General features: G+C 40.2%; 1 protein-coding gene across 5 annotated transcripts in view; it reads right to left on the bottom strand.

Annotated features, from left to right (window-relative positions):
• The window catches only part of NNT (nicotinamide nucleotide transhydrogenase), a 93,659-nt gene that overhangs the window by 54,960 nt on the left and 12,751 nt on the right, over positions 1-25,948 (bottom strand). For 4 of the 5 annotated variants that reach the window (XM_067730639.1, XM_067730637.1, XM_067730638.1 and 1 more), the window contains exons 3-7: positions 25,266-25,495; positions 22,747-22,964; positions 19,029-19,116; positions 14,055-14,143; positions 10,092-10,279 (exon numbers count right to left, since the gene is read on the bottom strand). In XM_067730639.1, coding sequence (XP_067586740.1) covers positions 10,092-10,279; positions 14,055-14,143; positions 19,029-19,116; positions 22,747-22,964; positions 25,266-25,495 — 813 coding nt within the window. Of the gene's footprint in view, positions 1-10,091; positions 10,280-14,054; positions 14,144-19,028; positions 19,117-22,746; positions 22,965-23,843; positions 23,953-25,265; positions 25,496-25,948 lie in introns of those variants that run through there. The other variant, XM_067730641.1, reaches the window with a different exon arrangement.

Here is a 25,948-nt window from a genome sequence, read left to right as displayed (position 1 = left end):
CCATGAGAACGGCTTGCCTTGCCCTCCGGATGTGTGCTGCGCACAGTGGAGGCCTGCCTCTGCTCCTGACCATGAAACCAACTCAGGGAGGGCGGAGCTAAAAGAGGACAAAGCGGTACAGCAGGGCCCCGACGCACACCTACCCAGCTATAACTGGCTTCCTTCACCTACGCAACCCAGCAAATCTCCTTTCTTGTTTAAGGCAGACTGTGTTGGAATTTCTGCTTCTGGCAGCCAAAGGCACCCTAACTGATACACACCAAAGGCTCTTCTGGAATAACAAAATCATAGATGGGGTTAAAATATTGAGTCTTTTTTTTTTTAACACATTCCTATTCTTTATGATAGTCTACTTCTTTTTTTCTTTCTTTCTTTCTTTATTTATTTATGGTTGCGTTTGGTCTTGTTTGCTGCACGCGGGCTTTCTCTAGTTGCGGTGAGCAGAGGCTACTCTCCGTTGCGATGCGCGGGCTTCTCATTGCGGTGGCTTCTCTTGTTGTGGAGCACGGGCTCTAGGCACGCGGGCTTCAGTAGTTGTGTCATGTGGGCTCAGTAGTTGTGGCTCATGGGCTCTAGAGCACAGGCTCAGTAGTTGTAGCACACGGGCTTAGTTGCTCCACGGCATGTGGGATCTTCCCGGACCAGGGCTCGAACCTGTGTCCCCTGCATTGGCAGGAGGATTCTTAGCAATTGCACCACCAGGGAAGTCCAAAATATTGAGTCTTAAACTATAAAAATGTTACAGATAAGGACAAAAGGCTTTTTATACATATATGTACACATATGAAAAAAAAGAGATAATTGGTTATGTAATAGATTGGATGTGGCAAAAAACTGCTGAACATTTGACCCACTGATCTAATAAGTCTCTGATTCTGCCAGCCCCGAGGTGCACAGAGCAACACACGGATACAATCCCTCTATCTCTGTTATCACTAGAGAGGCTACAGATAGCTCTGTTCATGAACATAAAGGGATTCTGACCCAAGCTTAACCAGTCAAGCTTTATATGTGAGTTCTATTCCTGGAACTAGATAAAAATTTTCTCTGCCTAATTAATTATTTGTATAAGGAACCAGAGAGAAAGCCAGGTGGCAAAAACTTGACTGTTACAAATTGGATGCCTTGAGATATTTCTAAATGTAATATGTAGGAAATATGATTAGTCAACAGCATGTTTTAGCAGATAAGAGAAATCCTTAAAGATCTACTTAAAGAAGAAGCCTAAAAACAAGCCTTTACCTAATAATTAAAGAACACATTTATAAAAATTTTTTGAGGATTACCTCAATAATTTACCTGCCATAGCTGCAAAATTCTGTATAGATAAAAATCAAAATCAGTCAAGGCTTTACCATGGCTTCATAAGCTATGGGAATTCTCAAAAAAAGGAAAACAACTTACCAAACCTAAATGGTAACATAAAAAGGAAACATATATATTATATATTATATATATATATAAATATATAATACATTAAATAATATTCTTATATAAATTATAACATTCTTTGTTTTCCCTCCAATACATGTCTAGATGTCCATTAGCTACCAATCCCTAAAAAATTAATGAATATTTATTATACATTTGTTTATAAAATAATTAGGAGGTTATTTTTTAAAAGAGAAATAATGCTGTTTATTTCATTTTCCATGTCAGAAAACTTAGGTCAGGGGACTTCCCTGGTGGTGCAGTGGTTAAGAATCCACCTGCCAATGCGGAAGACATGGGTTCGATCCCTGGTCCAGGAAGATCCCACATGCCAAGAAGCAACTAAGCCCGTGCGCCACAATGACTGAGCCTGCACTCTAGAGCCCGCGAATCACAACTACTGAGCCCGTGTGCCACAACTACTGAAGCCCACACGCCTAGAGCCTGTGCTCTGCAACAAGAGAAGCCACCTCAATGAGAACACGTGCACCGCAGCGAAGCGTAGCCCCCGCTCACCGCAACTAGAGAAAGCCCACGCGCAGCAAGGAACACCCAACGCAGCCAAAAATAAATAAAATTTAAAAAAAAAAAAAAAACTTAGGTCAGAATGAGATTGACGGAAAAGCCTTAATGAAATGGGTACCTTCAGAAAAGTCAGATAAAAAGCAAGTTAAGCCATGGTTTTCCACAGTGAAATCCATGCTAGATTGCCATCTAATGGCAATGCTTTTGTAACTTCATGAGTATGTCCATAAGCCTGCTGATTTCAGAGAACATCTTTGACATGCCACATAATGCTCAAGAATGTCTGGACTTTCTATTGCAACAGTCAGTAAGCTTTCCAGTCTGGATACCATTTGCAAGACCAAGCATCACCAATGGAAGAAAGGTGATTATGCTAATGCTCTACGTGCCAGGCCCTACACTGGGCTTTTTTCTTCATGTAGTTCTCAAAACAACTCTGCAAGATAAAAAGGTTTACTTCCTTTTCAGAAATGAGGAATCTGAGGTTCAGAGAGCCACAGCTGTTAAGCAGTGGAACTGGAATTTGAATCTACTCTATCTGGTTCTAAATCCATGATCTGATTGCCAATGAATGGATTAAACATAAGCAGATAAAATTAAAAACTGGGGAAGAGGAAAGAAGCTTTTAGTTCCTCACCAAAATCCACATTTGTTATGGGCTGAATTGTGTCCCCAGAAAAATTCACATGTTGAAACCCTAACCCCCGGTAACTCAGAATACGACTATATTTAGAGACAGAGTCTTTAAAGAGATGATTACATTAAATGAGGCCATCAGGGTGGGCCCTAATCCAATCTGACTGGTATCCTTAAAAACAAGAGAAAATGTGGACACAAAAAAGACACCAAGACCATGTGAGGACACAGCAAGAAGAGGCCCTCTACAAGCCCAGGAGAGGAGCCTCAAAAGAAACCTTGATCTTGGACTTCTAGGCTCCAGACTGTGAGAAAATAAATTTCTGTCGTTTAAGCTCCCCAGTCTGTGAGATCTTGTTACGGTACCCTTAGCAAACTAATACAATGTTCTCTTATTCCTGGGGGCACAGTTAGACAACCATTCCCAGCCTCCTTCGTAGTTAGGTTTGGCCATGTGACTAGGTCTTTAGCAGAAGAAATGTAAGCAGGGGTGGCGTACGCCACTTCTGGGCATCCCATGCACACTCCTCCTTGGCCCTTTACTTCTAGCTGGCTGGAACAGAGACAGTGCCCTGAGCGACCTTCACGGCCTCATAACGATGATGACAACATTGCTGTACCTGAATCCCCAGAGGACCACCTGAAGGAGAGCTGCCCTCCAATGTGTCAACCACCTATTACTGTTAACTGAGCAAGAAGTGACTTTCTATAATGTCTGAGCTTTGGGGTGAATTTGTTTTAGCAGCTAGACCATCCTAACTAATACTGAGGCATAACAAAGTATAGAGAAAGTGGAAATAAGGAAGAACAGAAATGCCCATGGTGGAAAGTGCTGGTTATAGCTGTAACTCTATCTATCGGGTGCTGTTTCACCAGAGACGGGACAGCCTCAGCTTCCCAATCCTTTTCAACTCAGGGACTGCCACAGAGGGAAGCACAGGGCTTTCCAATCTTGCAACATACTTTGGGAGAAATAACAGACCAAACCAGAAGATAATTCTGGGCCATAAATCTTCCTACCAGGGCATCTGTTAAATTTGGCCCAGTCACTCACTAAATGTGCTCAAACACACTCTAAATAGTCAAGATTGATAAATGACGATGGAAAACTCCACAGTCTTGGCATCTTCCTCTTAAGGACAAGTTGCCCTGCCTCTGTTGAAAGCTACCAAGACGTGTATAGACAGCCTGTGGTTACCAACCCTTGATGTTGCAACATTTAAGTATTTTTCTCTGTCCTTCCAAATTCTCAAAACAAATGAAACTCTGTACAAGAAATATTACAAAATTCCATACAATCATACAATGCATTTAAAGGAGGAGAGGATGGTAGATGAATCAGATTAGTCAGTAAAAGAAAGTTAAATAATTCAAAAAAAGTTGAAAATCCCTGATCTATCGCTGTCCTGTAAGACCACAATGTTTACAGAATGAAAAGAACAATCTGAAAAATAAAGCTTTACTTTAGAGAAAGACCTTGTGTAGTCATCAAAACAATATTATCTTTGTGGAGTTTCACAAACGAAGAGTATACTGCTATATCAATTATTCTCTTGCCTAAAAGAACAAGTGTGAAAATTACTATGGAGGGCTTCCCTGGTGGCGCAGTGGTTGAGAGTCCGCCTGCCGATGCAGGGGACACGGGTATGTGCCCCGGTCCGGGAAGATCCCACATGCCACGGAGCGGCTGCGCCCGTGAGCCATGGCCGCTGAGCCTGCACGTCCGGAGCCTGGGCTCCGCAACAGGAGAGGCCACAACAGTGAGAGGCCCACGTACCGCAAAGAAAAAAAAAATTACTATGGAAAGTTACTCTTTTGTACTATATTTCTACTTCATATGAAAGATGGCTTCAAAGAGACAGGCAGCATCCAATGCAAAACCAATGTTGATTTTCCAGGAGACTGTGAGATCCCTCAGGTTTGGTCTCACATGTGTAAGGCCCTTGTATATCAAGGGAAAACACTCCCTCCCAATTCTCCAGAGTCATGCAAAATTGCCACAAAGCTCCTTTGATGGGTGTATACTACAGACCCTATCTGATATAGATAAAAATAAAAAGGACTGTTACCCTAACCTGGATCATACCTAAAAAGAGGCCCAAGGATATATGGCCTAAGGGATCATAATTTATAATCAAGCAATGAATATCTTCCCTCCTGGCTGATAGGACACTTTCTAACTCCTGAACAGACCTTCCCACTACTTCCTAATTCTATCTCCTGAGAGGCCTAGCCCAACACCTCAAACTGCAAACGTGGCAAGTGTCCTACTTTTGAAAATTTAAGAAAGCTAGCTTCCCAGTCTTAAACTAGCCTCTGCAGTATTCCTATCCAAGAGTGTTCTTTCTTGGATAGCACTAGAAAAATAAAAGGGATTGTATCAACTGAGAACTAAGGAAGGAACCCACATTAGCTCAGGAACATCTGCTGAGCCACAGCTGTACACAAGGCTCCCTGGTAAGCACCCTCGTGGCAGAGATGAGACAGGGCAACTAAAGGGCAGTGAGACTGAGAACTACTGGAATTGGAGGCACGGGCAAATGCTATGAATGCCGAAAAAAGAGGGTTTACTACGGAGCAGGAGACAGCAGGAACTCTGGAGAAACTACTGAGCTCAGTAGGACTTCAAAAGGCAGGGAATAAAGACACAGACCTACTAGAGAATGGACTTGAGGACACGGGGAGGGGGAAGGGTAAGCTGGGACAAAGTGAGAGAGCGGCATGGACTTATATATACTATAAGTAAATGTAAAATAGATAGCTAGTGAGAAGCAGCCACATAGCACAGGGAGATCAGCTCGGTGCTTTGTGACCACCTAGAGGGGTGGGATAGGGAGGGTGGGAGGGAGGGAGACACAAGAGGGAAGAGATATGGGAACATATGTATATGTATAACTGATTCACTTTGTTATAAAGCAGAAACTAACACACCATTGTAAAGCAATTATACTCCAATAAAGATGTTAAAAAAAAAAAAAAAAAAAGGCAGGGAAGGGCAGGGACAGCATTCCAAAGAGAAGGAACAATACGTGCAAGGCCTGAAAGTCCTTGGCCTCCTTGAGGAGATAATAGCAGCGAGCGTGACTGAAATCTGGCCCAGAGAGCAAGACGTGAGTTTCGCATGAGATCCAAAAGCTCAGTCAGGACTAGAAACTGAAAGGCAAGAAATACCTGACCAAAGGGTGCAAAATGTAGAGCACCTAAGGGTGGGGTGGGGAGGGAGGGGAGGTGATCCAATCCTGAGGACTTGGATGCCTTTACCTAATGATGCTGGGAACTTGAGTGGCCCACGTTACCGTCATGACTAAACAAAACCCCAGGCTTTCCAGTAGCTATGGTTCCATTACGAAATGAGGGCAGGGCCCGAGGTGGAGAAGGGGAGAGCAGGAAAACCAGATGACCCTATGATGCTTACGATTTTTAATTAGGCGTCATCAGGAAAGGTTCTAAATGGAGAAAGTTGTCTCTGTCAGGGTAGATTTAGCGTGTGCCCCACAGTACTCCTAATTCTCACAGGAATTTAGGCAAAATTTGCCTCACACACAGTCACTGCTAAACCACTGTGATTCCTCCTCACACCCCCACCCCGTAATCCCTAATTTACGAATTAGATTTTCAACCTGATTCAGTTTCTTCCTGATTAAACCTTCCAAGTCTATGAAAAGTCTCTCTAAAAGGGTTTCGGAATAATAAGAATGCTGAAAAAATCTCCTGTGTCTCAAAAGGTTTACTGGAAAAGATTATGAGCACAGCCTGAACTTTATCAGAGAGGGGGGCTGCCGAACTTTTTAGTGGTAACCCTAAAGGTCACAGAGCTGGACAGGAAGGTTGGGAGCTTTCCCTCGTGGGCACAGCACCACAAAATGAGACTGTCCGCTAGGCCCTCTCTTGAAGTTACCTGCACTAAGTGAAATGCTAGCCCTGCATCCATCGCCCAACCCAACTGAGGGGGTCTAGACAATGGTACAAGACACCAGGCAGCATAAGAAGTAGCTAGCTACAGAAATGCTTCATTTTACCCAGGACCTTCATGAGTACAACGTTATTGTGTGCCCAAGCCCACTGACTGACGTGTGCCTAGGAGGAATGAAAATTTACCAGCTCCACAGGACTGCTACCTGAAGCGAGCTCATTGCCCATGTTCCTCTCTCAACGTTCTTATCCACGCCAGGTTTTCAGTACAGCCGTGAGGATCTCGGTCTAAGGAATCGCCACTTGGAGAACTTCTGACATTTAACTTAATCCCCTTTGGATCCACTCAAGGAAAACTTTAGAACAACTTCTGCTCCAGGAGTCTTTCAGGAGCAAGACACACCATCAGGTGACTTATGCAAAGGCTCAGGACCAACACCAGTAAGGGTACAGTGCCAAGGACACTGTTTTTCAAAGGGCATGTGTACCTTTATATAATCTTTTCAATTTTTTTTTTTTTAATGCTCAGAGGTTTTCAAGTTTCAGTCCCCTAGGGATATGTAAGATCTTTAGAAAGATCATCTTCTTCCTTATTATATTCAAATTAGCTTTTCTCTTTTGGGGGGCTTACCAAAAAAGTAACAGAAAGGTGCTTTTCAGACCAGCCTTGTGAGTGTGAACTCTGGGTCAATCCACTGGTCAGGAACTTTGTGCAAGTTTAAAGTGCTTTGACCAGATGGCTTCAGAAAAGACTGAAAACAGGAAAGGCTCAGCAGAACAGACTCGTAAACCTTCAACAAGTCCTCTTTATCACTATCATATAATTTGAACTGCTGCTAAGGTACACTCACTGTAAACTACTTATAAAAAATAAGAAGTTAAAGTTTAGTCAACTGTTCACATGCCCTTTTTCTGTTCAAAAAAAAAAAAAGATACTATGGGGGGTAGGTCCTAAAAGTCCATATGTGTTTTATACAAGAAGTCTTGAGTTCTATAACTTACTTTAAGATTTACCATCAATAATAATTCTATATACTATATCCAAAGTATACTCAGTTCTTTTTTTTAACCTAGTGACATATATTTTATTTTTTCTATTTTTTATTATTTTATTGAAGTTTAGTTGATTTACAATGTTGTGTTCATTTCAGGTGTAGAGCAAAGTGATTCAGTTTTTATATATAGATACATAGATATAGATATTCTTTTTCAGACTTTTTCCCTCATAGGTTATTACAAAATACTGAGTAGAGTTCCCTGTGCTCTACGGTAGGTCCTTGTTGGTTATCTATTTTATATACAGTAGTATGTATATGTTAATCCTAAACTCCTAATTTATCCCTCTACCCTCTTCCCCTTTGGTAACCATAAGTTTGTTTTCTATGTCTGTGGTTCTACTCAGTTCTTTATAAAGAGAATGATTTAAAACTACTAGCTTCAAGGGCTTTCAGGGCTTCACCATTTACTGCATGAGTAAATGCTTTAGCACCCTCTACTGGCCACTTGTTACATCCAGTCAGTTCCCAGCTCATCAACTACCTTTCAACGGTCTAATGGTGGCTACAGCAAAAGCCACCCCATCCTTCCTTCAAAGCCACCTGCAACAGCTGAGCCAGAAGCCACCGCCACAAAAGGAAAGGATGAATCCTGAAGTGCTCTCCTGCCACCACCTGTCCATGAGTCCTACTGTCGCTGGCAGATTTCAAACACCACCTGTGGCCCCTGCCTTGTCTGATCTGCACCCACCTCCAGTAACCAACCCCAGCCTCATTTCCACACACACACACAGATTCTTCCAGGGGCTGAGCCCACGTCACTCTCCCGCTGTCTGCTTCATCTAGCCAGCTCCGGTGGGATGGGGATGTCTGGAGAGAAGAGCTCACCCACTGGGTATCACATGGGTAAACAGAGGACAAAAAGAAGAGCCTGAAAGGCACGTTTTCCCCCACAAGCTCACAGATATGCTGCCAATCAGCTTCCTGCCCCTGGGTGTATATTAGCCAGATTGGGGGAAGGGGGTGCCAGAGGAGGACTTCTCCTTTCCCAGAACCTCATGACAAAGCAGCTTCTCCTAATTTTCCACGGTCCCCTAGAGAAAGCAAGGCTCCTTTAGGAGGATCGAACACAAGTAACGCGAACCCTGTAAGTTCTCATTATCTGGCCCACTTTCTTTTAGAAAGGGAAAAAAATTAGAGTCAGCATGGTATTCATTATTCACTAACAGGAGCAAAGGACAGGAGAGGAGATAGGAATATAAAAGGTAGAGAGTTTCTTCACTCCCAAATCTTGCTAGATCAAGCTACTGTTTACTGTTTATTACTGATTAATAAATGCTGGCTGGTTTGACATCAAGCATCTATTCTTTAGAAGAGGACGTTGTAAAGGACTAAAAAGTAATTCCTGCCATCAAAGAGCTCATGATTTGATTGCAAAGACCAAACAAGTCAAAAGAAGTAATTACAAAGTAACAAAGCATCATAACCTTTAGTAAAAAATATATACGGGAAATTCCATAAATATATATACACACACACAAAGTCCCCCTCTCTTTCTCATGTATAAAAAAATGATCATCAGGGCTTCCCTGGTGGCGCAGTGGTGGAGGGTCCGCCTGCTGATGCGGGGGACGCGGGTTCGTGCCCCCGTCCGGGGGGATCCCGCATGCCGCGGAGCGGCTGGGCCCGTGGGCCATGGTCGCTGGGCCTGCGCATCCGGAGCCTGTGCTCCGCAACGGGAGAGGCCACAGCGGTGAGAGGCCCGCATACCAAAAAAAAAAAAAAATGATCATCAAAATATTAATAATGGGACTTCCCTGGTGGTGCAGTGGTTAAGAATCTGCCTGCCAATGCAGGGGACACGGGTTCGGGCCCTGGTCCGGGAAGATCCCACATGCTGCAGAGCAACTAAGCCTGTGCAACACAACTACTAAGCCTGTGCTCTGGAGCCCACAAGTCATAACTACTGAAGCCTGCGCGCCTAGAGCCCGTATTCCGCAATAAGAGAAGCCACCACAATGAGAAGCCCGCGTACCACAACGAAGAGTAACCCCAGCTTGCGGCAGCTAGAGAAAGCCGACGCGCAGCAAGGAAGACCCAACACAGCCAAAGATAAATAAATAAAATTTAAAAAATAATAAATAAATTTTTTAAAATATATATTAATAATGGTCACTCTGGTAGAACTTCCAATCTGTACTTTTTCTTTCATATTTTTCAGTGTTGTTTGGATTTCCTACAATAGAAATGTAGTATCTTAACAAAGAGAACAGAAGTAAATTAAAAAACAATTATCAAGGGTGTAAACAAAGCAAACTGCTTACAAATATAATACTGTACACAGAATATGATCTATGAACATAGATAAAAATACACAGAAGACTGGAAGAAAATATACAAATTATTAATGACCGTGTTTGTCCAGGGGCCACAGTGATTTTGTCTTTTCTGCCTTTCATGTGCTTTCTCATTCTCTAGAAAGTAAATCAATCTTTACTTAAAGAAATGCAAACGTTAAACAATTATTCACCCTCATTTTAAAGTATCATTAGTAAAAGTGCTTTATCGATAACCACTGATGTAATGACACACCTGGAATAAGTGCTGTGCTGATAAGGATATCCACCTCCTTGCACTGCTGAGCAAATAGCTTCATTTCAGCCTCAATGAACTCTTTGGACATCTCCTTTGCATATCCTCCTTGGCCCTCACCAGATTCCTTCAAGTCCACCTCTAAGGGCTCAGCACCCAGAGACTTGAACTGCTCCAAAGCTGCGGCCCTGGTGATTATTGAAGGGAAAGCAGTGGTCATTTCAGGTCCTTAATACAGAAATCAAGATCATCATTTACATACACATTTTTAAGGAAGCTCTATGTATTCAAAAGTAGAAACTTTCTTTTGAGGTCTCTGACCAGACCGTTTGAATTTTTTTCTAAAGGCAGGTAACACCCTTATGATAATACCTTTTTCTGGGAAAAAAAAAAAAAAAAAACTATAGGAAATTCCAACTCTTACTTAGTTAAGTTACAAAAGGAATTTCACTACTGCCAACTCCAGTCATCAGTTAGTAGAGTTTCTTGACAGTAGTCCCACTGTTGATGATGTGAGATCTGACCTACGTTCAGATTTGACATCATTCAAATCACTCAAGTTGAGGTCTTCACTTGTAAATGTTCTGACTTATGGGGACTTTTCCCATATAAACGACTCTTTTATTTAGAAATATTGTTACAAAGTGATTTTTGCCCCTAGTCCTCATTAAATCGTGTTTGAGAAAAGTGATCTATAAATGGCATAAATGGCAAAATGTGACGAGCCAACACATTTAACTTATGTAAAAATACATTCAGTTTAAAAATAAATAAATAAATGCTAGCCAAGTTCTGTGTACTAGTTGGGAAACCAGAGCCAACAAAGCTCTCAGCTCTGTGGCGGACAGTGTTTAACTCACCAACATCCATCCCACTACAGTGAATCCCAAACCTCCCTAACGACAACAATCGCTCCAGGCACTTGTTAAAAATTCAAATTCCCAGGCCCATTCCGAGACCCACTGAATTACAATCTCCAGCAGAGGGGCCAGGAGCTCTATTTTTAGCAAGAGCTGTAGGTAATTCTTGCCTTAACGGAAGTTTGGGAAACAGTGGACTGAGCCCATCAGTCCCCTGGCAACTGTCATGGTCGGGGAGCAGACACAGAGGTGGGATAATGAAGGCAGGGCAGAAAAGGTAAGGCATGGATGAACAAGAGCTTCTCTCCATTTCTGCTGACTTGAACAAGGAAGCTTGTATCCCAGATTGCCTGCGGAGGTCAATTTGTGACCACAGCGGGGATCAGCCAGAGCTGAGGACAGCAGAGAGGAGAGACAGAAGGAACCTGGTCCTGGATGGCACTGACCAGCGGCTGCCTCTAGTGTCAAAAGGGAGTCCTTTCCATGGATTTTCACTTCGGAGAGATAACACATTTTCTTATAGTTTAGGCCAATCTGAGTTGGTGTTACTCAAAGGGATACAGGTTTAAAAAGTTTTAGAAATGTCTACTATTTTATTTATTTATTTATTTATTTTTGGCTGTGTTGGGTCTTCATTGCTGCATGCGGGGTTTCTCTAGTTGTGGCGAGCGGGGGCTACTCTTCATTGCAGTGCGCGGGCTTCTCATTACCATGGCTTCTCTTGTTACGGAGCACGGGCTCTAGGCGTGCGGGCTTCAGTAGTTGCAGCACGCAGGCTCACTAGTTGCAGCATGCGGGCCCTAGAGCGTGCTGGCTTCAGTAGTTGTGGCACGTGGGCTCAGTAGTTGTGGCTTGCGGGCTCTAGAGCGCAGGCTCAGTAGTTGTGGCTCATGGGCTTAGTTGCTCCGCAGCATGTGGGATCTTCCCGGACACGGATCAAACCCGTGTCCCCTGCACTGGCAGGCGGACTCTTAACCACTGTGCCACCAGGGAAGCCCCAAGTCACTGTATTTCTATACAATGAATCTTGTGCAGCCATTAAATATATTTCCAGATAAGTAAAGAGCTTCATGACCTACTGCTAAGTTAAAAAAAAGTAAAAAAGTAAGTTAAATAGTACTATTAGTAAAATTACATTTTTAATTAATGTGTAGAAAAGGGAACATATATAGTAAAATGTTAATAGTTATCTCTAGCAGGGTTGTAGGGTATTTTATTTTCACTTTTTGTACTTTTTTATATTTTTCTGAATTGGGAGAATAAGCATTTTTACAATCAGAAAGAAAGTAAACTGGATAAGTTATTAAACTGATTTATATTTCTTTTAACATTATGTAAAATAGGGTTATTTATTCCTATTTCATATACTTACAATAAAGAACAAATAAAATAAAGCATAGAGCACAATGCCTGGAAGAGAGTAAGCATTTAGTACAGGTATCTGAAAACTAAAGCTCTTGACCAGCCAATTGTTTTTGCAAATAAAGCTTTTTGGAATACACACCAAAAAAGGAAAGTAAAGACTTTATAAACTTTGTAATAGAGACAATAGGCAATGAGTGGAATTTCCTAGTTATTGTCTGAAAGAATTTAGAAAATCACACCCATATAATATCGCTAGGCAATGAGTTGTCCTTAAGTTTTTAGGATGTTTAACTGAAAATAACACCATTCAGTTTTCCAACAAGAATATATAATCAAGTGTGTTTTCCAATATATTTAGATTTCACATTTATAACATGATACTAACCCCCAGTCTCAAGATAGTGATTAGATTAACTAATGAGCTATAATTATAAGAAAAGCATTATATCCGGTCAGCCACATCTTTCTTCACTGTATACTTATCTTAATAAACTGTAAATAAAATTGAAGTTAAGCAACAGCTATATTCTAGCTGTCTACTCTCTACATAATCTAAACCAAAGACATCAACATAACTTTTATAAATTCTCAGTAGTTAACTCAACACTGAGTTTCACATCATCTCCAAGTCAAATATATACACTTCCACTTTAATAGTATTGTCCACTACGATGAAAACTTGAACAACCTACTTTTGCCAGATTTGGGGGGTCTTCAATAACTTCACATCTGCAAACATTAAAAATTAAAAGCTAGGACTAATGACATGCTTAACTGTGGCTATCCCTGGCTTGTGTCCTGGTTACTTCAGAAATGCCTTTTCTCATTTCAGCAAGACAGCATTTTATCAGCACATCACCCCTCTAAACTCCCGGTAAGCACTGTAAACCATATTCTATTGGAACAGTCTTTATTCTGAAATGTCATATTCTTTTTAACTTTGAATGGTTGCATTTCTTTTTCATCATTCTATATTCAAGATTAGCAATGGTATTTTTCCTCTACTGACTTCAACTGATAATAACTAACTACATGTTTCAACCTTAAAAAAGTATTGGAACACATAAATGATAACAATACTCAATAAGCACGTAATAAAAGCTAGTATCTTCTGAAATGAAGAACAATTTTAATTGAACTTCTCTTTAAAGAAATTCCAGGAAAATGATGATACGTCTGCTTTAAAGAAATATGCAATGAACATAATCAAGCACTTTCACCTGGCAGCTCTACTGCTGCCCAATCAGCTTTATCTGCTTCCGTCTGCTGGATGCCGAGCACATCCCTCACCCCCCCACCCCAGTCTGCTCTCCAAGATGTCTCCCATACTACTCCCCTTCTTCACACTCACAAACATCTTTGTTCATGCCCTACCTAGTGACTAAACACATTCTGAGCAGAAATAAAACACAGTAGAGCAACATGTTAGAAAGTCAGGATGCAGAGAACTCTGGTCCCATTGCTAATCTACATGAAAATACAAGACTGAGTGTGAGCGGTTCATTTGCAATTTTTAAAAATTATTTCTGCTGTACTGGGCCTGAGTCCTTAAATTTTTTTTCCCACTAAGTAATACATTTTCACTTTGAGTTAACTTTGAACAAATGGATACATTTTTAAATGAAAAGAGCTTACAGAGCAGTTTCAACGTGCTACTTCAATTTGCAAAAGGAAAGCGTAACATCCACCTAAAACAAAATGTTTTTACCTTAACAGCAATCACTAGTAAAGCCCTCACCTTGTGTCAAATCCCCGAACAATCGCACCCATCGACTTTGCTGCACCTGCAGAGGCCAGCCCTGCCACACCGCCACCGACTATCAGAATCTAGGAAAGAAGGCAGAACCCATATGTTTTAAATAAAGTTCATGATCAACTGATTATGTAAAATCATCCGCTAGTAACTCTCAGGGCCGGGTACACAGTCAGCACGCAGTAATACAACAGGTGGTGCTGGTGGCGATGATCAGCCCTGAATAAATGTACTGTGTGGATAGGCTACTCTGTACCTGGACTGCCACTGTTTTTCAGGTTTTTTCTTTCTTAGTTGCAGCACACGGGATCTTCCTTGCGGCATGTGGAACCTTCTGTTGCGGCTCACAGGTTCTTTGTTGCAGCGCAGGGGTTTCTCTCTAGTTGTGGTGAGCAGGCTCCATATTTGCAGCACACGAGTTCTCTAGATGTGGCTCGCCGGCTCAGTAGTTGCCGTGCGGGGTCTTAGCTGCCCCCCGGCATGTGGGATCTTAGTTCCCCAACCAGGGATCGAACCCCCAAGTCCCTTGCATTGGAAGGTGGATTCTTTTTTTTTTTTTTGGAAGGCGGATTCTTAACCTGGACCACCAGGGAATTCCCCCGGACCACCACTGTTTTAAAAAGTTTTTTAAAGCTGATGGCAAAGGCCAAAAACTTCACTAAAACTAGTGTGACACTCAGCATCTCAGTGTAAAAGCTACATACAGCACCATCAGTGTTACGTATGTTAAAGACTGACAGGTTCTTTCCCACACTATCAAAGCTACTTCTACTAATACTATATATTACAGTATTCTAGCTCCCTCTCCCCTCTCAAATTTTAAGGTTTTCTATGTTCATAAAATATCAAAATAAGTTTCAAAGACGGGTACAACTTTGGTGAAACACCTACTCCTATTTTGAGCTTCTAAAAGGAACAGCAGGTGACCAACCACCTAATTTTGATCCACTTTCAATGAACTGCACCTGAAATCCGAAGCAATGTAACTAATCTCCCTAACCAAGGAAGGATCAGAGCCAAGAAAATCATAGAATTCCTCAGAAACAAGAGTCTCTCCGCCTTCTAAGAAACAAACTAAGAACAATGTCATCTGGAATGGGCCTTCCAGAGAAAAGACCTATTATACTTCGCAGTCAAAACAAAAAAAAAGCCACCCACAGAAACTGAGAAGTTTATAAATTCCCACCCACCCATCACGCCCACTTTTTCTGCCTCTTTAAGAAGACTAGGCTAGTGGAACTCTGCTCTGGTGACCCCTGGGCAGTGTCTCAGAGATTATGTGAATTGATCTTAATGGGAATGCTTTCTCTGGGGAGTCTACAAGAAAGGGGACAAAGAGGGACCAGAGGGAACAAGACGCTGCTGGGCTCCAAGGCACCAATCCCCACTCCACACACTGAAGCCCCACCACCACTAAAAAAAAAAAAAAAAATGAAATGAAAATAAGTAAAAGTCATAGGACTGGGCCAAATTATCCTGAATCAAGAAATAACTTCAGGGGCTTCCCTGGTGGTGCGGTGGTTGAGAATCCGCCTGCCAATGCAGGGGACACGGGTTGGTGCCCCAGTCTGGGAAGATCCCACATGCCGCGGAGCGGCTGGGCCCATGAGCCATGGCCACGGAGCCTGCGTGTCTGGAGCCTGTGCTCCGCAACAGGAGAGGCCACAACGGTGAGAGGCCCACGTACCGCAAAAAAAAAAAAAAAGAAAAGAAAAAAAAACAAACAACCCAATTAAAAAATGGGCAGAAGATCTAAATAGACATTTCTCCAAAGAAGACATACAGATGGCCAACAGGCACATGAAAAGATGCTCAACATCACTAATTATTAGAGAAATGTAAATCAAAACTACAATGAGGGTGCTTCCCTGGTGGCACAGTGGTTGAGAGTCCACCTGCCGATCCAGGGGACACGGGTTCGTGCCCCGGTCCAGGAAGATCCGACATGCCGAGGAGCAGCTGGGCCCGTAAGCCATGGCCGCTGAGCCTGCGCGTCCGGAGCCTGTGCTCCGCAACGGGAGAGCCACAACAGGGAGAGGCCCGCGTACCGCAAAAAAAAAAAAAAAGAGAAGAAAAGAAATAACAAAAGACCCCATGATTTAAGACACAGAATCCATTCTTCAAAAAGGGAAGAGGGGCTGGAAATGGATTTAATGATCCATCATGCCTACGTTATGAAGCGCCATAAAAATCACAAAAGTACAGGGTTCCAGGAGGTTCCGGAAGCTTCCAGGAATGGTGTCCAAAGAGGGCATGGAAGCCCCACACCCCATCCCACGTACCTTTCCCTAGTCATCTCTCTCAACAGGATGTTCATCTGCATCCTTTATCATAGTCCTTCATAATAAACTGGTAAATAGGAAGTAAATTGTTTTCCTGAGTTCTGTGAGCACCTCTAGCAAATTAACTGAACCCAAGGCGGGTTGTGGGAACCTCTGACTTACAGCCAACCTGTCAGAAGCACAGGTGACAACCTAGACTTGTGACTGGCATCTGAAAGTGGGTGGGGACAGTCCTGTGGGCCTGAGTCCTTAACCTGTGAGATCTGATGCTATCTCCACGCAGATAGTTTCAGAATTAAGTGAAATTGTAGGGCACCCAGCTGGTGTCACAGAATTGCTTGGTGTGGGGAAAATCCCCACACATTTGGTGACTGGAAGTATCAGAAGTGAAGTGTTCTATATGAAAGTTAAGGAGAGACACAAGAGCAAGAGTGGAGTTTTTCCTAAACAATCCTAAATCAGACATTCCCTCATCTGCAAGAGGATCTGGGACTTCCCTGGTGGCACAGTGTTAAGAATCCACCTGCCAGTGCAGGGGACACGGGTTCAAGCCCTGGTCCGGGAAGATCCCTCGTGCCGCGGAGCAACTAAGCCTGTGCGCCACAACTACTGAGCCTGAGCTTTAGAGCCTGCGAGCCACAACTACGGAGCTCACGTGCCACAACTACTGAAGCCCACGCGCCTAGAGCCGGTGCTCTGCAACAAGAGAAGCCACCACAATGAGAAGCCTGCGCACCGCAATGAAGAGTAGCCCCCACTTGCCACAACTAGAGAAAAGCCCGCGCACAGCAATGAAGACCCAACACAGCCATAAATAAATAAATAAATAAATATTTTTTTAAGAAAAAGAGGATCTGAACTCTGTAACATGACCTAGAAGAAAGGCTCCACATCATCAGATCACTCTCCCTTGCTCACCACACTCGAAGACCAATGGCCTTCTTCACTCTCCTAGAAGCACTGAATTCTTTCCCATCACGGCACCTTTATGTGTGCTATTCCCTTGGCCTAGAATCCTGAACCCCACTTTCTTTCTTCCCATCCTTTAGGTCCCAACCAAATGTCAGAGGCGCCTTCCCCATCACCCTAACTACAGTAGCTTGCTCCTATGACTCACCACCATATCATGCTGTTCCTTTCTTTTATATCTAAAATGATACTCCATATGTGTTTGATGGTTTATTTATCTCCTCGCTGTGGTCCCTACTATGTGTAAATTTCTGTGGCAGGGATTTTTTTGCCTTGTTCATGCCATATCCCCAGCTACTAGAACAGTGCCTGGCACATCAGAAGCCATCAACCGATTGATTTTAGCTCATTCTAGACATGTAAGAACACTCCATGTTTAAAGGAAACCCCAATAAAATATTATGCAAGCTACTTTTTTTTTTTTTTTTTTTTTTTGGCTGTGCTGCACAGCATGCAGGATCTTAGTTCCCCAACCATTGGACTGCCAGGGAAGTCCCTAAGCAATCTACCTTGATAAGTCCATCTATTGTCCAATTCTTCAATATCAGGGAAGTTTTTCTGACATGTAACTAAAATTCCTTAAGCTGCAATTTAAATTTTCAGTAAAGAGAGTCACTTTTCCACCTTTTAAAAGCTGACTGATTCTCCTTCCTTTACACCTCTTGTCTTCCGTTTCACTTTTTAATCCCTTATATTAACAGCTTTCCTCTCACCTTCCAGACAGATTCTAACCAAAACTGAGTAGTGGATTTGTGCATCAAAGCATTCAGCCACTTTAAGAACAGCAGCCAACTTCTGGCCACCATGAGGGTCAGACCTTTTCTTACGATCCCGAGAAAGAAGTCAGATGTAATCACTTTACGTATCACACCTCTGTGCTGTTTGCTCATACTCTCTTGTTAAGTTTTCTGGCCTCCACTTGAACCACGTGCCACCGTCTTCACCTGGTCTGTTTTTAAAGCCATGTATAACTAGATTTCTCAAAGCTGCTATTATCTTTTTTTCATTTTTTCTAGGAGATTTATTTTGTGTGAGAGCTCTGGTTGATATAACAAAGTAATTAAGAGCAGGAAGCACCAAGTAAACCTGTACCCTACAGAGTATACTCTGCAGATAGATGACAACGTTTAAGGTCCTGTTTCCTATACTCTGCTGAAAGGCTTACACTATTATTTAGGGTCCGTGGCCTCGAAGGGTCACAGCATAATCGATTCTTTCACCTAGCCACCACCACCTCTCATCAACTGCTCTTCTCTGCTCTCAATATAGATTAAAGAAACTGCACCCTTTCCCCCTGCCAAACACCCTGATTATACCACCTACTATTTCCTGTCCTCTTGACCCAAAATTTGGCAAAAAGTGAGAAAACCAAGTCTTTCCTGAGCCCGTGTGTCACAATCATTGGGAAGTTGAGAATTTGCTGAATGTATTACGAGGCTTTTTAAACAATTACTAATAAACAAGTCATCCAAAATCCCTTTAAGAATTCAAGTTATAAAGTGAAAAACAGGAAAAAAAAAATTGGACTTCCAGAAATGTCAAAATTCATTGTTTTCAAGTAACCTTAAGTAGCTTTGAGGCTCTGCCATATATTTGTATATGACATGAACATCATAATTTGCAAACAAAAAAATTTTAAATAACTATTTAAAAACTACAATACCCTTGCCTAATTCATAGTATGAAGAAATATTAAAGTTTTACCTACCTTAGCTGGAGGAACTTTTCCAGCAGCTGTGATCTGACCAGTAAAAAAACGTCCAAAATGATTTGCTGCTAGTACAACAGCCTTGTAGCTTAAGAAAATAGAAAAATAAATGGATACATAATTCTATAAAATTAAAGAACTTAAGTTTATATAGGAGAAATTATTAAAGAATAAGAATAATAGCTAACATTTTTATAGTGACTACTATCTGTCAAGAACAGTTCTAAGTGCTGTATATATGCTTACTCCTAATCTTCACAACAATCCTATGGATAAGTATAACTATTATCTTCATTTTATAGGTGAAGAAACAGACACACAGAGGTAAAGAGACTTGACTGAGGTCTCTCAGCTAGTAAATGGCAGAGCCAGACGTCTGACCCTGGCATGTTGCCTACAGAGGCACACTCTTACCCGTGACGCTCTCTGACCTCTTTGTAATGAGCTCAGTTGGGATTAAAAAAAATGAAGGGAAGACAAGAAAATGCTAACAATGGTTTTCTTTGGCAGTTGGGACTACAGATACTTCAAACTTTCTGTTTTACTTTATTGTTCAAATTTTCCTTGTTGACTGTGTAGTCTTTATATAATAGAGGAAAAAAATCTTTCAAATTAAAAAAAATGGATTGGCTATATGCTTGTACATAATAAAATTCCAACCTCACAACAAAAAACACTTCCCTTGATCTCTAATGGTTGAAACCATGGGATTTTGAGACAGAGTGACCTCAGTTCAAGTCCAAGTTCTATCACTAACTAGCTTTGTGACCTTGGGCAAATTTCTTTAGTTCTCTAATCCTTGGTTTTCTCATCTCTAAAATGGGAACAAAAAGAGTCTCTTAGTGTTGTGAGGACTAAATGAGATAATGCAGGTAAAGCCCTTATCATAAAACCTGTTACAGTAAGTGCTTGGTAAATATGTTTTTAGCTAAAGAAATGCTCTATGTATCAAAAACTAGTAATTTATACCACCTTTTCTTTAATAGGATATTTTTATTACACTAATTTCATTTCCTATTACATTAATTTCATTCTATTATTTTATACTTAAAAGGCACTTTTGCACACTCTCAGTAACACACAGTCTACCTTAACATTATGATACAAAGATTAATATCATAATGCAAATATTATAATGATAAGATCCACCTGCTAGTTGACAAAAAAACCCTTTCCCTGGTCATATTTTTGTAAAATAATACTTGATATAATAATTAATGCAAAAGCATGGAACAGTTACCACTATTACTTTAAGTTAAATAATATTAGAGCAGAAAAATATTTTAATGATTACATTATTTGTTAGTTTTGAATCCAAGTGATAGAAATTTTCAGAGAGCAAAGATGATAAAGATTCAAAGTCCACTACAAGGAATTAATTTTGGAATTAACGTTTTAAAAGATTCAGTTGTTATACTGGAAAAAAACAAAAATGAGACTGATTACACAGGAAATGTACAAGAAAACGTTGATAGTGGGAAAAGGTGATAAAAGTGGGCCTGTTTTTGATGAAAGCAAAAAGGGTCAGAATGAACATCAGGGAACTAGAAGGAGGGTGTCTTCACGGTAGTACAGCTGTGTGTGTGAGTTAGATAATGATTTATCACACATTGTATGGGTAAATATACTAGGTGATTCATCTCAAACTATGCCTTTTGCATATACCAGCTCAGGACGTAAGGCAATGATTCTTTAAAGTGTGTCCCTGGATCCCCAAAAGTTCAAATTTCAGCCAACTCTGGGGCCATTGTGGCTTGGATGGAGAACAGGGAGAGAATGTTTCTACACACCCTTCCATCCCTCAATTCAATGAAGACCACTCTGTTCTTATTGGATTTGTTTATACTGCTTCATATTTCATTTCCTCAAAAGATTCTGCAGCAGAAAACCACTGATCTAGAGCTACTGGTGGGGATAACCTTTCACACATGTGCATTTCACATGACAAAAATCAGCAGCACCCTTAAAACTTTACGTTGTACATTTCCTATATAAAATTTTAAGTCCCATATTGCATAACTCTTCCAGAAACTAAAGAAATATGACAAAAGTTTATTTTGTCCCTTAGTATTAATTCACATCACAAGAAATATCTTCAAACCAACCATTTGCCATATTACATAAGGACAACAAAATGTGTTGTTAACTTGTCCTTTTTGTTTACTGCATCTCATTTATATCAAATGTGAACAAGTTGAAACCCAAAGTGGAATCTGTGGCACATTTGATATGCTACATCTAAGATATGAAACCTAAGAAAACTTTCAGTTCATGTGTTAGCTTTAAGAGTCTATTCAGGTTAGTCTTTTTTCATGCGCCATTTTATTTTTTAAACATTTTCATTTGTCGGTGCCTCATTCATATTAGCAAGTTGTCACTACTAATAGTTTTCATGCTTAAAATCTAATTCAACAGGCTTCTTAGATGAGCTGATTTCATAAGCATCATCTGACTTCCAGATTTTTCCCACTCTCCAGGCAGAGTCAGCAATACACTGTACTCACATAGTTATTCCTATCCCTGCCCCGTGGCAGGCATGGTTACTCAGTCAGAGCCACATTCCTCTGAGCTGATTGGGCCTTGGAATTCTTTTATACACAGTGGTCCAGGCAATCAATGGGGAATGAATTAGTGCTGGTGGGCGAATGAAATTTACTGCCATCTTGGCCATAGTTAGCCCTCAGTTATCAATATGGGTTTTGACACCAGATGCAACTTCCTCAAGCGCACGCATTTTCCCTATTCATTAAATATTTTATAAATTTACCTATGTAAAAGCTAATTAAAATGGTAAATCTACCAATATGTATATATTAGATTGAACCATATGAAACTGCTAATATCCAACCATTTGTGACCCTATGACAACAGCAATTTATGTTAACTAAACTTATTGTGGTAATAATTTCACTATATATATATAGCAAATCATTGTTTACACCTTAAACTTATACAATGTTCTATGCCAGTCATACTGTAATAAAACTGAGGAAAAAAACAGTAATTTCAACCTAATATATACAAAAATATACACATATGTACACAAACACATGAAATACAGTGTATCCCTGTTAAAGTACAGATAAATTCCAAAGAACAAAATTTGGGACATTATGTATTCGGAAGTCAGAAGTACTTTCTTAGCATAGACTCAGAAGCCTTATAATTAGTAAACTAAAAATAAGACTTTCTACATTGCACCCTTTCCCTTTCTCATCCTTTATGACTAACAGTCTAAAAAGCAGTACTAGATCTATGTGAATTTTAAATCATTTGTCCTAAATTGTTATCACTACCCTTGCTATCGACTTCAGTAAAATATGAGTTTACTATATTAAGGTTTTTGGATAATTAGAAATTACTAACACTATGGTTTACTTACCATAGTTTTTCATGAAAACAGATATTAAGATATTGCATTTCATTAAAAAAAAAGTCATTTCCTTTGGTGGAAGGAAATACTACTTCCCTTCTCCCCATGAATATTAAAAAGTAGTGTACAATAGCATGCAAAGTGAAGAGCCATTTCCCACTGATGACTGTGAAACAATACAAGTCTTAAAAATAATTTAAGTGCACTCTCAGAAGGCTGCAATCTCCAACAATCATTACAAGTAAAATCATTGTGAGAGAGAAGAGCTCTCTCTTCTGTGAGAGAGAGTGTTTCTATAGTACCATTGTGCTTTTGTTCGGCTGGAATGGAAAAGAATCAACCTACCCAGCAATGTTGGCCATGGAGCTTAGCGCATCGTATCCCTGAGCAATTGTGACTCTTGGAACCTGGTCCATCGCCAGAACTGTAGTTTTCCTTTTGGAAAGTTTATTTAGCAAGTCTGGATTTTGGGTTGGGTAAATAAAACTAATCAGTGTTCCCGATGTTTTTAAAAGGTCAGCTTCATGAACACCTAACGTTGGGTTAAGCATAGGGGCTCGCACCTAAGAAAAAAGTCATCACCAATTAAAAATGTAAATGCCTTTATAATATTTTTAAGTTAACAAAACAATTAAAATAATATGCCATGATTGAAATAACACTCCAGAAGTCATCTCTCAGCAATAAATTTCTGACTCAATTCCTAAACAAAATAAAGCACACAAAGATCTATGCCACCGATCATCTCACTGAACCTATGACCTGGTCCTGAGTAAGGAGCACACATACCTGGAAATAGTGTTGGGACAGGTTTGATAATGACAGGTAGAGCAGTAAAAAAATATGTAGGTTCTACAACAAACCTGTTCTCCCAAAATCTATTACTCTGGTAAAATTAAGACATATTAGAATAAACAGGCAGGAAGTTTTTGTTGTGTGTTCAAAGAATCAACTCTTGTTAATTTTGGCAAGCACAAACATTTGGAGTGGTGAGAAGTTAAGAACAACATAAACTAAAATATCCATGGTAATATGTATCAATTTATGTCACCTTAAAATTCCAGAAGAATATTTATAGATGAACACAACTCAAACTAGTAGCCTTACTGAATTGGGTTTAAGCAAAAAGCTACAATATATTCTGTTAAGTATCAGTCAATGAACACACACTGCACATGCTTGAAAGTTTCAAACGTCCACTTTTTCAAGCCAACTTTTTTAAAATTCCATTTAAAAAGGTGTTTTAAAATGTGTTTCACATCCCTGTTTAAAATCAATCTTAAAGTATATGATTTCATTAGCTCCCAATTTGCAGCAATAGTGCTTTTAGGCTAGTAAGCACAGAAAAAGAAAAACAACTCTGAGACTTATGTTTTAAAAGGAAACAGAAACACAAACACTGGGTCAATACTGTCATTTCACAGCATTTCATCTCAATTTACCTATGAGACACCTTTATCTGTTATTCCCATTTCAGTTGTTGATCTGGTGATGCATGTGATTTTAGGTTCTGGACTTTAATTAAGACTCTCTGACAAGGTCTATTTTTCCTCAGTGAGAATCTATAATATAGATTTAATAAAAATTAGAGGACAACTTTGAATTAATTCTCCTGGCCCCTATCAAATGCTCAGCTGAGACTGCTGACATCTGAGCGAGTTAAGCCACTAGAACATTTCCCTGAAGGTGCTTTTGGGTCTCTAGTTCCTCAGAATATTTATAGACTTGACTCAAAAAAGAGACCCTAAGATCAAGTAGTTTATTAGTACAAGTATAAGGTTACTTAAGTTTTTATATTATAGGATTTCTCAGTGCATGTAACATGCTCATACACATTGTGAATCCCTGAAAGGAACACAGAGCATTTCTAAAACTTATGTGCACCCTACTAATCCTTTTTTGTGGGACATCTCAAGGTTTTGGTCCCTATAACATACATTACAATGGGTTATACTCATTTTTCTATTTTCTCTAAGCTCTTTTATTATACCAAGTTACATTACCAAGTATCAGTATACCTAAACACTTAAAAACTTAAACTGAATTACTATTTATCTCCATATCATATTGTTATTAATTTTCTATAGAAGAAAAGTTTTGTGTCTCTGCAAAAAACATGATTTAAGACCCTATCAAGTTATTCAGTGGACTGTATGTAAAAAAAACGACGTGATTGAGTTCCCCTTAGAAATTAATGTAGGAAAAAAGCGGGTCTATCCTGAAAAAGCAAGCAGCTTATTTTAACCAGATAATCATGCTTATTTAATCCATACTTCCTTACTTGCCTTGGTTACAGAAGGCTTAGGATTTAAGTTAACGTTCAGATACAGTCTCTCTTTTCTCTACATGATTTTTTACTTAAGATTTTATTTGTAGAATTGCTTTTTTATTTGTAACATTGCTTTTTCCAGAATAGTCCTCCCTCTCTAGAAATAGTACCTACGTCAGTTAAATCACTATTCCTTCAAGGTATCAGAAGATCATTCTACATTCGGTCCCAGGAGGAGTTCCATGCCTCCTTTCCATTCTAGAAGCAGTTAAACACTCACCTGAGGGTATTGTGGACATATAGGAACCATGCACTGCAAATTTTCCCTAGGCAATAAGAAGGGCATTTCCACATAGCAAATGTAAAAAGGAAGATCACTTCTCCTTTTCTCATGGTTAAATATAGGTCACATTGCCTGATAAAAGTTCTACTGGAACATGAAGAATATTCACAACATGCAACCATTTCTTTGAGAAATAAAGCATCATTTGAAAGTATGGAAAACTATAAGCATAGAAGAGGTAATTTAATCTTTCTACAAGAAGATTTAGAAAAGTCAGCATGCCATAAATGGAAGGGGGAAAGGAATAATTACTTTGACCACCAAATCAGAAGCCAGCACTTCCTTCGCCCCTTGGATCTGGGCACCTGCTGCTCTGTAGTGATCATCTGAGAACTTGGAAGCTTCGCCAGCACCCGACTCCACAACAATATTAAAACCCTGCTTGACCAAGGCCTGAACGCCAGCAGGAGACAATGCCACTCGCTTCTCATTTTGGAAAATCTCTTTGGGGACCCCAATAGTCAGTTGCTTATATGGAATTCCTACAACAAAGACAAAAAAAAAAAAATTTGGTAAATACCAACACCAAAAGTCAGTGTTTTAATAATACCGTTCAGAAAGCAGAAATGGGCAGTCTGTTCAAAATATACTGCACATACAGGTTGCTGTTCAAAATGGTGTTCCTGATTCATACTCATAATTTTTTTACTTTTTTTGATAAGATGACTAGAAATTTTTATATCCACTCTCCTGAAAACCCAAATATTTTATTTAACCAAATGGCTCTCTTCAAGGCCTATAACTAGCTTAGCTTATTCTTAGGGAAAAATACGTTGAAAGGCCACTCAACAGGCTAACCCCACTCATTTAACTAATCCTCTCAGGTTTATGGTCTCCTGGTCTTTACCTTTAAGGAAGACAGAAGTAATTAACTATTTTGAAAAACAATCCTACACTAGACACTTTGATGGCCTGCCACACCCAAAGTCCTTTTC

The sequence above is a fragment of the Pseudorca crassidens genome, chromosome 3 (assembly GCF_039906515.1).
Source record: "Pseudorca crassidens isolate mPseCra1 chromosome 3, mPseCra1.hap1, whole genome shotgun sequence".
Lineage (NCBI taxonomy): Eukaryota > Metazoa > Chordata > Mammalia > Artiodactyla > Delphinidae > Pseudorca > Pseudorca crassidens.
The sequence above is the reverse complement of the archived record's forward strand: the minus strand, read 5'-3'. Positions and strand labels throughout refer to the sequence as shown.